This window comes from Peromyscus leucopus, chromosome 5, assembly GCF_004664715.2.
Source record: "Peromyscus leucopus breed LL Stock chromosome 5, UCI_PerLeu_2.1, whole genome shotgun sequence".
NCBI lineage: Eukaryota > Metazoa > Chordata > Mammalia > Rodentia > Cricetidae > Peromyscus > Peromyscus leucopus.
The window spans coordinates 12900735-12918178 of record NC_051067.1 but is presented as its reverse complement, the minus strand read 5'-3'; the positions used below and the strand labels follow the sequence as shown (position 1 = coordinate 12918178).

The 17444-nt window shown below is 44.5% G+C and overlaps 1 protein-coding gene across 1 annotated transcript in view; it reads right to left on the bottom strand.

Annotated features, from left to right (window-relative positions):
• Positions 1-17444, bottom strand: part of Shc3 (SHC adaptor protein 3) — a 133064-nt gene that overhangs the window by 77963 nt on the left and 37657 nt on the right. The window contains exon 2 of the mRNA XM_028863810.2: positions 5202-5272. Coding sequence (XP_028719643.1) covers positions 5202-5272 — 71 coding nt within the window. The remainder of the gene's footprint in view (positions 1-5201; positions 5273-17444) is intronic.

Here is a 17444-nt window from a genome sequence, read left to right as displayed (position 1 = left end):
GTGATTATTCTTAAGGAGAGAGGCTGTATCATTGCTATAACCAAACACCTAACTAGAGACAACTTTAGGGGAGCAGGCTGTGTTTGGGCTTGCAGTTTAAGAAGGGGTGTGGCACAGTCCACTGTGGTGAATGGCAGGGCAGCAGGAGTGTGCGACAGCAGGTCACACTGCATCCACATTGAGAAGCAGAGAGAAATGAACGCTGGTGCTCAACTCAATTTCTTTTCTGTTCAGTCTAGGACCCCCAAGCCACGCTGCCCATACTCAGGGTAGGTCTCCCCTGCTCAGTTTAACCTATCTGGAAACATTCTCAGTGTCTCCTCCAGAGATGTGTTTCCATGGTGATTCTAAATCCCATCGATTTGAAAATGAAAATGAACCATCACACCCGGGATGTGTGTGAGGAATGAGGACGGAAGGGAGGTCCTTGCTTCGGGCGGGTGACCACTCCGCGATCTGCTGTCCTGTATGTCTAGCTTGGGGCCTGCCTAGACACTCTTGGCATCTTGTGCATCTAGGGTATGACCTCAGAACAACAGCTGAAGGTGACAGTCAAGATTAAACATCTTTAGGGCCTTTGTAACATGGCCACCTCTCCGAGGACTCTGGATTTAATTGTACAGTGCAGATAGTCATAGCTTGCCTCTGTCCAAACATTGGCCTTGGGGGGACTTCCGGTGACAGACAGAGTTTAATACAAGTGGCCAAGGACATTTCTTATCCTTTTGCAGTTCTCAGCCAGCAGGGCTACTCTGAGCAGACTCACAGCCATGTCATGAGCACAAGCCCAGATGCCATAGCACCTTCTCCAGAAGGAGTCCCCACCAGAGGAGGTCAGGGCCCCCTGACCCAGGAAATACTGTCGTGCAGTTCCAGCAGTACAGATAAGGAGATTGCAGCTTTGAGGCCAGGGCCAGTGTCCCACCTCTGTGGTCACAGTGGCCAGTGTGGAAACCCAACAGCTCGCATAGATAAATGTGGAGACCTCCAATGGACCTCCTGTTGGGAACCAGGTGATATCAGTCCTAGTTTACATCCTTCGTCCTTGAGCTCTTTGAGGGACACAGAGCAGGCAGAGATCATATCATAGTTGGGAGTGGAGGGAAGTGAGGTCATCAGCTTGCTGAGCTAGCTTGGAAAACCAAGAACAAGTTTCACTGTCCCCTGCAGTGGGGCTTCTTTGATACTGCAAAATGCACTTCCCATCCACAAATGTGGGAGGTGGGGGTACAAAAGCTCTATTCCAAAACTGTGCTGGACAAGGTTACATTTAGGGGAGGGCAGAGGACTTTGCTCTCTGAGCCTGCTGAGAAGGAGCCCTGTGGGAAGCAGTTTCCTCTGCAGAATCTCCCACAAGCCTCCACAAGCACTGAAGTCTTTAGCTCCGCTGTACATCCCATCAACACAAGGGTGTGGGGGAAGCAATATCTGCTGCAGCCTTGCTGCCCCTCATACTGTGGATGCTCACTCCTAGTCCTGTGTCCACTGTGATGAATAACATCTTAGCAACAGGACTAAATAAACTCCAACAGGAGCTCCTATGACCAGGCCTTCTCCTGAATCATTTTGTTCCCCTTCTTAGTAGGTTTCCAAATACAAACCAAGCTCAATATTTCAGATCAAAATTGGCCTTGCAGAGAAGGGTCCTATAACCAGGCCATCTCAGCACAGTGGGCAGGATTGGAGTGAACGTATCCCTCCAGTTCCCCTAAACCAGGGTATCGGGAGTACAGGATTTTTGACAGCCACTGAGCCACTAAGTCTAGAAGCAATTAAACTTATTTTTTAAAGTTATATTTTAGTTGGAAAACAGTTAAAAGTCATGTTTTAGTGGAAATCAATGCCTACTTTTGTTGAAAAGGAAACAATAAACAAACTCAGTTGCCAAGGAACAGAACAAAACTAAATCTATCTTGAAAAAGGCACGTGGTACCACTGTCAGTGCCTTCAAATAATATATGGGTGCGAATCTTAAGTTATATTCTAAAATGCAGTAAAGCAGATGCATAGAGGTTATTTGCTTACAAACAATAGATTTAATTAAATAAATATCATGACTAAAATACTTTAAGAAATGAGTTCACCTAGTGTCTGTATAATCTGACTAAGCTAAGTTTCCCTGAAACCTCCCAAGAATATCCTTGCTGTATAAATTCTGGAGGAAGTATTTAACCAGGGAGGCAGGCACAGTTAACACCTAGTTACCAGTAAGGCCTTAACAGCTCCACACTGTGTGAATTCACAAGGCAGGGCAGAGCATTCCTCTGGATGCAAACAGCTTCTTTTTAGTTTCCTGTGAGTGTGCTCCAGGAACTAACTTCGCCAAGAAACATGCCACATAATAGTGATGATATCCCAGGGATGGGGAGCATCACAGAGGTCGACAACATAACTTTCAAGAGTCTAATGAAACCCAAGGCAATACTGCTGCAACCTTGGATGTGACACCACCTTGTCTGAGTCCAAGATTGACATTCCACTTGCCCTATTGCACTGAAGCATTTTTACACAGTGGGATGGGACTGGAGAAAGGCATCCTACCTCCATATCCACCAGGGTCAGCTCCATCTGCTTTCTTTTACAGGGTGAGTGCTTCTGTCCTCTTGGATTCTACCCACAGGTCCCCAAGAAGAAAATCCTCACCCCAGGGAAAACCACAATTATTTGCTTGTGCCTCTACCCCACCTGCTCCCCTTACTACCACCCCAGAGGAGCAGGGCTCAGTCAATGTCCCTTAAATGATACTCAGTCATTTGTATGTCATCTGGCTCAAGCCTGGGCAGCTTGGCAGAGCAGACAGCCCACATCACCCAGCAGCACAAATGATATAACTTAATAAACACATCAATGGCAGAAAGGTGCCTCATAAATCACAAGAAGGAACCCAGTGGAAACAATTGTAGACTTTATCCCCTTTAAAAACAACCACCACACAGGTGAATGTGAACATCGCACACAGTTCCTACATCCCTAGGCAGTGGGAATCACTCTGCACTTGATGGGACAGTATATACCTTGTCAGTGAGAGAAAGTGAACACGCCCCTTGTGGTTTGCATAGGAATGATCTCCATAGGCTGATATACTTCAATGCTTGGTCATTAGGGAATGGCACTACTTGAGAGGGATTAGGAGATGTGGCCTTGTTGGAGGAGATGTGGCCTTGTTGGAGGGGTGGGCTTTGCAGATTCATATCCTCAAGCTAGGCCCAGTCTCTCCCTCTTTCTGCTACCTGTGGATCAAGTTGTAGGACTCTCAGCTCCTTCTCCAGCACGTCTTCCTGCATGCTACCATGCTTCCCTCCATGACACCAATGGACTGAACCTCTGAACTGTAAGGCAGCCCCAATTGAATGTTTTCCTTTATAAGAGTTGCCATAATCATGGTGTCTCTTCACAGCAGTCAAACACTAAGACAGCCTTGTCTTTTATCTTAAAGGCAGCCTCACTCCAGCCTGAATGAAACCCATTCCTGTGAATGTTTCCCCAAAGTCACCTGAATGAAACTCCTTCCTGTGAATGTTTCCCCAAAGTCACCATAAATACTGTTCCTGCCCCTCCTGGCTTAACCATTAACACCATATGCCCTAACCCATATTCTGACATTTCTGAAAAGTCCCCAGCCCCATGACTAAGCCCCTCAGAAGCCCTGATAAGAACTGTAGCCTGTCAGTGAAGCTTACTCTGCCTCTTTCGCCCTCCCCTGATGAAAGCCACGTCACCCTTCTATGGTCCTTGCAGTCGTGAGCACAGTGAATGCATGAGAGACCAAGGGAACAGACTTCTCTTTTCAAACCTAATTCCTTCCTTTTTTGGTTCAGAACACTGATGCTGGCATGTTCCCACCACATGTCTTAAGATACTTTAGGGAGAAGAGAAATGTCAACTCTTGACCATGAACTTCTTTGGTGAGGAGGAAGAGGCATTACTACAGTACTCAGGAGAGAGTTAATGACTACACGTGGTGGCTTAAGCTTTCAGACTTGGTTTCCTGACTCAGAGAAGTACAACACAGTGATCTGGGTGAAGTAATCAGGTGCCATTTTCTGAGGAGGATATTCGAGCAATTCCACAACTGTCAATGCAACAGAGACCCCTTGGCCACAGAAGCACTGCTGTGTCACACAGCCTCTGTTGTCCTCCTGTATGACATGACTGGAAATCACCATATGTGGGAAACACATAGAAAATAGTTTAAATTATGTTATTTGTAGGAGAAATATATGGAACCAGAGACCACTGTGTAAAGCGAAATAAGCCAGACTAACAGAAGTGTGGTGTGTGTGTGTGTGTGTGTGTGTGTGTGTGTGAGAGAGAGAGAGAGAGAGAGAGAGAGAGAGAGAGAGAGAGAGAGAGAGAGAAAGAGAGAAGTGGAAGGGGGTATTATATCAGGGGAGGGGGAAAGTGGAACAAGAAAGGGCAATTGGGGAAAAAATAAAAATTATGTGTTTCCTCTCATTTGCAAAATAAAGCTTTAAATACATGCAACGTGAAAGTAGAAAGAGTATTTGTGGAGAGAAGAGAACAAGTGAGAAGGGAAAGAGGGAGAAAAGAGAGGGGCCGGAGGTGGATATGAACACAGTAAATTAGCGTGCACAGGTGACAGTATAGTGAAGTCCAGTATTTTTACACTAAAATATTAGTAAAAATCAAATAAGATGTCATAATGAAACCCAATATTTTCTATATGACCTAAAATATTAATTGAAAATAAAATATTTTAAAAAGTTAATCTTCCTAAATGATTTTCCCCCATGAATAGTTCTACATCTAATCCCGTGAATTTGTTCTCTCTGTGCACTGTTGGAAACTCACTCTAGATGTCTTGGTCTTTGTTTTTCAGAAAGAATATAATTTGGTAATTTTAGTATTGATCTTGCATTAGTGGTTCCTAGATTAAGGAAACAAACATGAACACAAAAGTTATCCCTTAATTATGATTATGTTTGCAGCTTCATTATAAAAAAGACCCCAGAAGGGTCATGTGTCCATCATGGTGCTCTTGATGAGAGATATCTCTCCACACATAGACAGGTACAACTATATTTTAACACATATTTTAACACACTGTGAGTCCTGAGTCCATTATCAGCCTCCAGTGTCAGAAGGGTTAGGCTTTCTTCTAAAAATTCCTAGGATGTAAACTTTTGACAGCTTTCCTTTCAAAGATAAAATCACAGGAGTCTACTTTCAGAAGAGCTTACCTGGTAATCTGAGTTCTTGTACTGAAGTCAAGAGACCTCATTGAGCGCAGAACTTCAATGCATCCCAAGTACTGTAAGGGGAAAAAAATAGTTCATGAGCCCTGGGAACTGAGAGCAATGTCAGAGGGGTTGGGGAAGGAATGTACATTCTTACATCACATTGTACCTTTAAATTCAAGGGAATGGGGCTGGTGAGGTAGCTTAATGGTTAAAGGTGTCTGCCTCCAAGTCGTGCCCTGAGTTTAATCCCTGGGACCCACAGGGTAGAAGTAGAGATATAACTCCTACAAGCTGTCTTCTGACCCCTACATGCACACTGCTGTGCTCTTGTTATTTATTTGTCTGTCCGTTTGTCTGTCTGTCTCAAACAGAAAGAGAATAAATAATTTTAATATAAGATGATTTAAACTCTAGGTATGACTGTGTTTGTATTAAAGCCCTAAACCTAAACTTTTATCTATTAGCAAACATCCCAAATTGACAGAACCCTGACGTCCATCAAACCTGTTAGCACTGCCATTTTCTTTAGATGTATATTTTTCAAAGCTTTTATTGAAGTATACCTTAAACACTGTAAGATGTGGAAATCTTAAATGTTTATGTTAATGTTATTAAAACATATTTTCAATAGGCTCTCCCCCTCAATACAAACATCCTATTTCTGGGTCTGTACAAGACTTCTAAAGGTTCTTAAATCATTTTGGAGGGGTTTTCGAGACAGGGTTTCTCTGTGTAGCTCTGGCTGTTCTGGAACTCTGTAGACCAGGTTAGCCTTGAACTCAGAGATCTTCCTGCCTCTGCCTTCTGAGTGCTAGCATCAAAGGCGTGCACCACCACTGCCTGGCTCGTTCTTAAAATTTTAAAGAAAGAATTTGGCCACTAGACAACAAGCACTTTCACTAACGCTAATCCTCTGTCTTAGTTAGATTTCTGTCACTGTGATAAAACACCATGGCCAAAAGTGGCTTGGGGAGGAAAAGGTTAACTTCAGCTGACAGTTCTCCAGCACAGTCCAGCACAGTCCAGCACAGGGGGTCAGGGCAGGAACTCACACAGCGCAAGCACCAGGAGTCAACAGTTCACGCAGAGGCTGTGGAGGCATACTGCTTACTGCCTTGCTCTTCTTGGCTTGCTCAGCCTGCTTTCTTATATACCCCAGCACCACCTGCCCAGGGGTGGTACTGCCCGCAACAGGCTGGGCCCTCACTCATCAATCACTAATTAAGAAAATGCCCTACAGACTTGCCTACAAGGGAGGCGTTTTTCTCAATTTTTCTCTTCCCAAACATCTCTAGCTTGAGTAAAGTTGACATAAAACTGACCAGGACACCTGTATTATCTAATAAATGTATTTATAGGTTGTGAGTAAACTATAGAGCACTTCAGTTTGGCAGAAAGCCTTCTCCACTGTTTACCACAAGTTTCCAGAAGTTCAAACGCACACATTGCAGTGTGTAACTTAGGTCGCTCTCCCTCATAAGCATGCGCAGGTGGACAGACTTTGTGACTACAGTCACGACAAGGGGTGCAGTGCCTGCTCTGAGCCCTAAGAGAGCTGGAAGACATGGACACCTTCAAATTCGACTGAATACGCCTCAGTGTGGTACAGAAAGGAGTGAGTTTGCATTCTGCAGGAACCCAGACTCGGGCCTGACTTTGTCATCTGTTGTTATGTAACTTTATGTAACACTTGACCCACTTCTTAAAACTGAAAGCCTCTACACCTACAAATGTGGCTATTCCTCCCTCCACAGCACCAGCACCAATGTCAAGGTTACAGAATACCACCAGCACCAATGTCAAGGTTACAGAATACCACCAGCACCAATGTCAAGGTTACAGAATACCACCAGCACCAATGTCAAGGTTACAGAATACCACCAGCACCAATGTCAAGGTTACAGAATATCACCAGTACCCATCTGAATCATGTGAGTTCTAAGGCCAATGCCAGAATTCTATTCTGTTAGACCACCACTGCTGATATATCATTTGGTCTCGACCAAAACCATAACTCTCTGGGCTGGGGAGATGGCTCAGGCATTAAAGTGATAGCCTTCTAAGTACAAGGACCTGAGTTTGGTCCCCCAGATCCATGTATGGTAAGCCAAACATGGCAGAACATACATTTAATCTCAGTTCTGGGAATGCAGAGATGCAAGAATCCCTGGGGCTTGCTGACCAGCCAGCACAGCTGATTTTGTGAGCTCCAGGTTCAATAAGAGACCCTCTCTCAAAAACTGGGGTGGACAGTAACTGAGGAAGACACCCCAAATCAATGACTTTTATATGCACACATATGTATGTGTACATGCACCTGCAGACACATGAAAATACACAGGAATAAGTATACACACATGTACCCAAACATCTGAACATCTGCTTCCACACACAATCATAACTCTCATCCTAAGTACCTAGATTGGCACTACATTTGACTTTCCTGACACCTATTAGCATCATCATTCATTTAGATGTACATTTTTCAAAGTACTACAGAATTATGTAACTACAGAATCCAATGTTGTTCCTGTGACTAACAGGGCAAATGTCACACACTTATGTGATGACCACCATTATTAAAATCACCACAGATGCCACACCGCATTGCAGAGTTATGTGAAAAGCATGCCCAATGTCCAAAAGCTACATGAACACAGTCCACTACCCAGGGCTCCTGTGAATACCAAGCTCACTGGTGCCCTGGAACTGTAGGAACACTGTGACCACCACTGTGGTGACGTTAATACCAGGTCTAACATAGCAGAACTGTGAAACTGTCACAGGAAACAATACAGTAGAGATACAAGAACATTGTCACTGCTGTTATGACGGGAATCCCAACTAGTCCAGAGATTGAGGCAGGAGGATCACAAGGCCTGCTGGGCAACATGGTGAATGCAAGGCCAGCCTGAGTAAGCGTGAAAACCTGCCTCAAAAGAATGACTAAAAAGGGCTAGGGATAGGTTCAGAGATAGAACACTTACTTACCTAGCATATGTGAGGCCCTAGACTCAACCTCCAATACCATAAAAATAAATTAATTTATTAATTAATGAAACAAAATGTTTGGTGTTAGAGATAGACTGTGGTATTGGTATTTTCCCAAAGAAAATATGAAGAAACATTCACTCATGAATATGTGGTACTAATAGCTTCACCTCAGGAGAAAGAGGGAAGGGAAGCAGCCTAAAAGCTTGTGGACAGCATCATGTAGAATGTCAAAAAGGTGAACACATTCCTACTAAGGTCTGGGATGAGGTAAAGATGCGCACTTTTACCACTGCTGTTCAACATAGAGATAGAAGCAATAGATAGGGCAATCAGCAAGATAAAGAAATACAACACATTGGAGTTGGAAAGGAAGAACTCAAACTGTCACTGTTTGCACACACACACACACACACACACACACACCTATTAGAATATTAAGTTGAGAATAATTAATATTGATAACAAATTCAGTAAAGCAGCAGGATACAAAATCAATGTAATAAAATCAGTATCTTTTCTACACACCAAAGACATAAGTTATCAAAAATAAAATTCCAAAAAAGTTGAAGAGATGAAAGATCTCTACATTGAAAAGAATAAAATGTTTATGAAAGAAATGGAAGAAGACACATTAAGGCTGAAAGATATCCCTTGTTTATAGATGGGAAAGAGAATTATTATTAAATGTCCATACTGCCCACAGCACTCTTCAGATTCAATGCAGTCCATATGAAAATATCAGTCACACTCCCATAGAAGAACATCTTAAAATTCATATGGAACTACCAAAAGAAAAAAGAAAGAAAAGAAAAAGCCAGACAGCAAAGTCATCATGTGTGAAAAGAAAACAGCTGTAAACATTATCATATCTGACCACTTCAAAATATACTACAATGCTAGTTATACTAACTAGTTTATGTCAATTTGACACAAGGTAGAGTCATCAGTTAAGAGGAAGCCTCAATTAAGAAAATACCGTCATAAGATCAAGCTGTAGGCAAGCTTGTAAGGCATTTTCTTAATGAGTGATTGATAGGTGGTGCCTTCCCGCCCTGGCTAGTGGTCCTGAGTTCAATAGAAAAGCAGGCTGAGCAAGCTATGTAAAGCAAGCCAGTAAGCAGCACCCTCCATGGCCTCTGCATCAGCTCCTGCCTCCAGGTTCCTGCCCTGATTGAATGCCTGCCCTCACTGCTTTTGATACTGAACTGTTATATGAAACTGTGAGTGAAATAAACTCTTTCCTTCCCAAGTTACTTTGGTCATGGTGTTTCATCACAGCAATAATAACCCTAACAAAGACAATAATCATCAAAACAGTAGACAGAGGAACAACTAGAGACGGTGGAATATAACCCACACACCTATAGCATACCAATCTTCAACAAAGATGCAAAGAACACACGAGAGAAGAACTTTCTTCCATAAATGGTGAGAGGAAACTGCAAGATGAAACTAGAACCCCATCTCCCACGATATGCAAAAACCAACTCAAAATAATTCGACTTGAAACTTGAGACCCATATTAGAAAACCCGGGTGTAGAATACTTTGTGGTGTTGTTTCAGTGGCGAGTTTTTTGATAAGACACCAAAACTACAGGAGACAGATGCAAAAACACAGGAATGAGATTATTTCAAACTGAAAGGCTTTTGCAAAGAAGGAGGAACAATCAGCAGAATGAAGAGATAACCTACAGAATGGGAGAGAACATCTGGAGACTGTACATCTGGTGAGGGCTGTACAACACATGTAAATGTAAAACACATAGGAACCCAAACAATTTAATGAACAATAAGTAAATAAATAATATTATTTTAAAATGGACAATGTACCAAAATAGACATTTCTCAAAAGAAAACATACACATAGTCAACTAATAAATGTTCAATATCAGTCATCATCAGAGAGAGGCAAATCAAGACCCCAATAATGAGATAACATTTTTACCCCCAGTTAAAATGACTATTGTAAAAACAATGTTGAGGCTTGTGCTGGCTAGTTTTATGTCAACTTGACACTAGCTAGAATCATTTTGGAAAAATGGAAATGAGAGAATGGCCCCACCAGGTTGGCTTGTGGAAAAGCCTATAGTTCATTTTCTTGATTGGTGATTGATGTGACAGGGGCCAGCTCACTATGGGCAGTACCACCCCGGGCTAGTGGTGCTCTAAGAAACCAGGCTGAGCAAACCATGAGGAGCAGGTCAGTAAGCAGTACCCCTCCATGGCCTCTGCTTCAGTTCCTGCCTCCAGGTTCCTGCCCTGAGTTCTTGACCTGGCTTTCCTCATGATGGACTTAAAAGATGTAAAGTAAAATAAATCCTTTCCTCCCCAAGTTGCTTTTAGAGTGTTTTATCTGAGTGATAGAAAATCTAAGACAGGGCTGGAAAGATAGCTCATTGACTAAGAGCACTTGCTGCTCTCATAAAGGATTCAGGTTCAGTTCTCAGCACCTACATCTAGTAGCTCACAATCACCTGTAACTCCAGCTCCAGGGGATCCAATGCCCTCTTCTGGCCTCCTGAGGCCACTGCACTTATGTGCATGCACTTACTTCCACATAGACACACAACACACATGCACACACACACACAATTGAAAATAAAATCTTTAAAAAATGTTCAGCCTCAGGGCTGGAGAGATGGCTCAGTGATTAAGAGTAGTGACTGCTCTTTCAGAGGCCCTGAGTTCAATTCCCAGCAACCACATGGTGACTCACAACCACCTGTAATGAGATCTGGTGCCCTCTCTGGCCTGCAGGGATGCATGAAGGCAGAACACTGTATATATAATAAATAAATAAAACTTTTTTAAAAAATGTTCAGCTTCACTACTCATCAGAAAAATGGAAATCAAAGTCCCAACAAGATATCACTTCATCCCAGTTACAGTGACTCTGTAATTATCAAAAATGAAAAATAACAAATGCAGGCAAAGATGTAGAGAAAAGAAAAACACTTATATATTATTAGTGGGAATCTAAATGAATTCAGATATTGTTTTAAAAAAACTACAAGGAGATTCCCCAGAAAATAAAACTGCTCTGTGGTCTAGCAATCTGGCTTATAAGTATATACAAAATCAAATCAGCATACCGAAGAGATATCTCCCCTGTTCCTATGCCACTAATCTCTGTAACCAAGGAATGCAATGTCACCTAAATGACTGTCAAGTGATGAGCAATTACAGAAAATGTGGTGTCTATACATAATAAAATACCATTCGGGTGGACCTGGAGACACTGTGCTACATTAAACAAGCAACGTACAGAGCACAAACGCCACATGATCCACCCAGACACGGACACTGAAATGTTGGGTTTGGAAGTATTGAGTAGAACACTAGTTACCAAGGCTGGGGAGAGCAGTGGGAAGGGGCATGAGAAAAGGTTGGCCCATGGGTACTAAGGCATATTTGGAAGAGATAAATCTTGGTGTTGGTTTGAGCAGTAGTGGTGAGACCTGTGTTTTAAGAAACTGCCAGCATGGTGGTACACTCCTGTAATCCCTGCATTTGGAAGGTGGAGGAGAGGGGATCAGGTGTTCAAAGCCATCGTTGGCTACATAGTAAGTTTAAGGCCAGCCTGGGCTAAATGAGATCCTGTGGATCAGTTGGCAGAGTGCTTGTCCAGCATGCACAAAGCCCTGGGTTCCATCCCCAGCACTGTATACTCCAGGTGTGATGATGGTGCACTCCTGAAATCCCAGCACTCAGGAGGTGGAAGCAGGAGGCCAGAAGCTCCAGGTCAAACTCAGCTACACAGCAAGTTCAAGACCTAGGATACATGAGACCCTGTCAAAAACCACAAACACCAAAACCAAAGAGGTTAAAAGAAAGAATGTTGAATGCTTCTACCACTGAGAAAAATGTTTGAGGCACTGAAGACACTTACCTTGACTGGAACATTGTGTGCATCTCACAGTCCCCCCCCCCCAACATGTACAGTTTCTATGGATCAAATTATAATTTTCTTCTGAAAAGGTATTACGTGAGTGGGAGGAAAAAGCTAAGTTTCTTACAAAGAGATAAAGCCTGGCAGAGCATTGAAGTTCTTCTAACACCAAACACACGGTAGCAGCAACGTAAGTCTGAAGCTGAAAAGTACCCAGCCAGAATCTGATTTCCACCCAGACTACCACTCAAGTGGGAGGGGAAAAGGAAGACTCCAAGCTAACCACCCACAGACACTTGTTGTAAGGAAGAGTCCAGAAACTTAATGAATACAATGGAGAGGAACATGTGGGCCACCACAAGACGATGAGAAGAAGAATCAACAGAAATACAGGTAGAACATATGCCTTAATAATTACGGACAACTTTAAATATGAGTTTTGATCATCATCAAATGGATGGTAGGGAGCAGACAGAGCAGAATGGGTGTGTTTGGGATACGGCTGTGTTTTATGGAGGCTGGTTCAGAAGTGCTCATTTCTAGACTGTGGATAAAAATATATATATATATAGCTAGGGACAGAGAGATAAGTCAGTCAGCAATGTGTTGTCCATAAAAGTGCAAGAACCCAAGTTAAATTCCCCAAACCCCCAAGAGCTGGATGCGGCCGTGTGTATATGTGACCCTCCAGTACAGGAGGATCCGGGTTTTGAACCCAGACTATGCTACACCGTGAGTCCCAGGCCAGGCTGAGCTAGAGAGGACACCAGCTCAATCTCTACAACCAAGAAAGAATCTCAAATATTCGAGCAATCATGAAATTGTAGTTACTGATAATATCTGTATTTGTTTGATAATTACATGTAAGAATTTTTACATCACTCATGCTATCAATTTATAAGCACATTTCTACATCTGCAAGGATGCTCTGATGCAGAGAAATGGAGTTGGTCTATTCTTGTCTTCTCATTAGCATTTACCACTCCAACCTCTGAGAGTTAAGAGGCTCTGCCTATGAAAGCCGTCCCATAGGACAATAAAGCAAATGGGCTGCATTAGCTACTGGTCTCAGGGCTGTGATAAAATACCCTCACAGAAGCACCTCAGGGAAGAAGGACTTACATTGACTCATAGGTCCAGTGTACAGTCCGTCATGGTGGAGAAGACCTGATGAGCAGCAGGCACTTGAAGCAGCTGGTCACATTGCATCCACAGTCAGGAAGCAGAGGCAGGTCATGCTAGAGTCCACCTTCCTGTCTTGTTTCAGTTCAGTCCAGGACCCCAGAATAGGGCACTCTGCCCACCTCTCCAGGGGCTCTTGTCTCCTAAATTAATCTAATCAAGATAGCCCCTCAAAGGTGTGCCCAGAGGCTTGCTTCAGGGCGGCTCTAGGTCCTGTCAAGTTAAGTGTTACCTCACTGCGCTGTCTTAGCCTCTCATTGCTGTGATCAAACACCCTGGCAGAGGCAACTTTAAAAACAAGGTCTGCTCTGACCCCTGCTGAGGTACTTCCTCCAGTGAGGCTCCGCCTCCTAAAGGTTTCCTACTTCCCCAAACAGCACCACCGGCTGAGGACCAAGTATTCAAACTCATGAACCTGTGGAGACTCTTCACCTTCATCTGCACCATAACCCTTGACAAGTCAGGATTGAAGAGAAGTTGCTGGAAACTGTCAATACTAAATTGAAGATTGTTGCTTTCCAAATTGAAGCCAGTACCAACACCCTCAGTAACACATAGAAGTGTGTGTGTGTGTGTGTGTGTGTGTGTGAACATCCATACAAGAGCCATAGGAAAAGCTCTAGTGCATTTCCTCAGAACACTGCCCACCTTGGTTTGCCTGAGACAAAATCTCTCACTGACCTAGGTTCCACCAACTAGGCTAATCTGGCAAGGACCCTCCTGGCCCACCTCCCTAGCACTTCACCACACCTCACCTTTTGATGTGGGTTATGGGACTATGGGTCAGGTCCTCATGCTTATAAGGTAACTGTTTTACTGACGGAATCACCTCCCCAGTTCTTGAGGGGATTTTTTTATGAGCTACAAGCCCCAAGCCTCCTCAAGCCCTCCAAAGCCCAGAGGATTCGACCATTACTCACATCTGACACTTGTCTACACGGAGACCAATCTGAAGTCCTAACTTTTCTTTTCTTTGTGATGCCCTGGCTATGGAGGTTTAAATCTCCCATGTGATTGTTTCAACCTTACTTCCTTAGGATGTTTGTCCCATGAATCCTCTTTGAGTTTCAGTTTAGTTAGATGAGAACCAGGGAGAAGGGGCCAGAGATATGGCTCAGCAGTTAAGAGCACCTACTGGCCGGGCGGTGGTGGCGCACGCCTTTAATCCCAGCACTCGGGAGGCAGAGCCAGGTGGATCTCTGTGAGTTCAAGGTCAGCCTGGGCTACCAAGTGAGCTCCAGGAAAGGTGCAAAGCTACGCAGAGAAACCCTGTCTCGAAAAACAAAAACAAAAACAAAACAAAAAAAAAAAAAAAAGAGCACCTACTGCTCTTAGGGAGGACCTGAATTTGGTTCTCAGTACCCTTGTCCAGCTCACAGCGACCTGTAACTCCAGCTCCTAGAGATCCAATGTCCTCTTCTGGCCTGTAAGGACACCTTCACTCATATCCACAAATCCACCCTCAGACAGACAGACAGACACACACACACACACACTTTAAAATAAAAATAATCAAATGAGGGGCTGGAGAGAGAGCTCTGTGGTTAAATGCATGCACATAGTGCTTCTGCAGAGGACTTGAGTTCAGTTCCCAGCACTCATGTCCAGTGGCTCACAACTGGTAACCCCAGGTACAGGGAAGAATATCTGATGCCATCTACTGGCTCCGTAGGCACTGCACCCCCTTCCACCAGCCCACACACAGCTACAACCCCAAACCAGTTGCTGAGAGCTTTTGCTGGGAAATAGAAGGAATATGGGAAAACAGCACCACTATTAAAAATAACAATTCAAGGGCACCAGATGAAATTGGCTTTCTGAATAAGAACCATTAAAAGCAAGAACACAAAGAGGTGGAGACAGTTCCCGCAACAGAAAGCAGGTTGACAGAATACACCCAGCTAGCTTGCTAAAGCAACAAAGTAATAAAGGGGGTGTGGAGGCAAAATAAAATGAGAGTCATGAGGCGGGGGAGCGGGGATTTGCAGAGACTTTAAAAGAAAAACTCGATGTATCCAGAGCAAGAGGAAAATAAAGGAGAAACGCTGCTCAGAAGACAATGTTAACAGCCAAGAACTCGAGACACAGTATTGGGAGAGGCCCTGCTGTAGACCTGGATCTGCAGCTGTGAGCCTGAGCAGGCTGCAAAGGCAAGGCAAGGGGCAGGGCGCCAAGCCAGTGCTGGGAACGATGACTCACTGTGGTACTGTCTGCAGACTCCGAGGACTCTTGCCTGGCCTGGGAGTCATGTGCTAACACAGAGGTCAGCTGTCGCTGAGAGTAGCTTGATGGCAAGGATGACCACAAGTCTGTCCTGTCACCCCAAACCCCCAGGGATGTGAATTATAGAAGCTCCTGTGAGGCTTGGGAAGTTAGGGACAAAGGAACCAGGGCCTAAGGACAAGAGAAAGGGGTTTTGTGTTCATAAGTTATAGGAGAGCTGAAAGTTCAGAGGTCACTTTGATGTCCAAAACTGATAACTCAAGGTTAAGACTGATTCCACTCTCCCTATTGCCTGGAACCTCCAGGGCCCCAAGACACAGAGGTCCCTTCTGAATTATTGTGACAACCCAATCCATAAACCACAACACACCACTCAAATTATAATTATGTCCCCCCCACCCCACCCCGCTCCTGAGAAAGTGGGGCAGCTCTGCATGCTCAGGCAACTGGGGCATGTCCAGTCCCTGCAAACATCCTACACTGTCCCTGAGGTGGGATTAGCCCATTGCTCACGGTGACAATGAAATCCCTGAGGCAGGCTAACTTGAGAGAAAGAGAGACAAAGACAGAGACGCATGAGAAAACCAGAGACAGAGAAAGAAAGGCAGGTGGAGGGAGGGATGGAGAGGAACCGACAGAGACTGGAAAGCTGAGCCTGGTACTAGCTTCCTGTCATCTCACGGCAGATGGCAATGCTGGAGAACAGGGAGGAAAAACAGCTCACTGTTCGGAACAGGAAGCCAGAGAGCCTGGGATCCCACGGCCCTTTTTAAAACACACCCCCTAAGAACCTCCCATCAGGGCCCACTTTTTTTTTTTCCTTTTTTCTTTTCATATGTGTGTGTGGTGTGCCTGCATGTCCTCATGTGTATGAGTACATGTGTGGAGCGCACATGCACATGTGTGTATGCAAGTGTGGCACCTGAACTAATGTCAGGAATCTTCCTCTAACTCACTCCACCTTATTCTTCTGAGGCAAGGTCTCACCATCAAACCCAGAGCTTGTCTATAAGGATAGCCTTCCTAGCCACCCCGCCGATGGGGGGGGGGCAGTGAGGAATCTCCCGGCTCTGCCTTCTATGGCTGGAATTACAAGGGAGTTGCCATGCTCACCCAGCATTTATACAGGTTCTGGGGGTGAAAATTAGGTCTTGCTTGCACGGCAAGTACTTTAACCACTGAGCCATCTTCCCAACCCTGGGGCTCCCTTTCAAGGTCTCACCTCTCGGCATTCCCACACTGAAAATGAAGCTCTCGATGTGCAACCTTTTAAAGAACAGATTTAAATCAACACCGCAGCAAGTGCTCAGAAGTGTTGGTGTGGTCTCTTGAGCCCTTGGGTTTGACCTTCAGACCCTTACCACAAGTTCTCAAGGTGAAGCTCTAGCCACGACACATCGTGTTTAAAGAAAGAGAAGTCGCAGCTCAAAGTTCTATGAATCTGAAAACGGTATAGCAAGTTATAGCAAAGTTGTGTGGGTAGACAGGCGCCCAGCTGGAGCTGCACTCACCACTAAGGGCTCCTGAGGCACAGGATGAAGGGAGACGGTGACTTCTTGGCTCTCTCTCTCTTACCATTAAAATTTTACACCCAGAGTATGTGTGTGCATCATGCATACAGTCACAAATAATGGCATAGTTAAGGAATAAGTAAAATCAAGCGATGTCAAATGCTATGGCTCTCCAACTTGAACATGCCTCAGAATCCTCTGGAGGGCTTGCTTCACAGTTCCTCCCAGAACGTAAGTCCTATGGCTGGGGGTGGGGTGGGAGAGTGATGCTGACAGTCTGGTCAGAGGCTACACCAGCAGTTGGAGGGGCTGAGGAAAAGGTTCAGTGAGCCAATCAGAGCAGGACCGGGAAAGAGCAGCAGGTGCTACCCTGAGAGCAACAGGTTCACATAAGAGCCCAGACAGCACCAGGACCCAAGGAGGAAGTCGCTGAGAGAACGTCT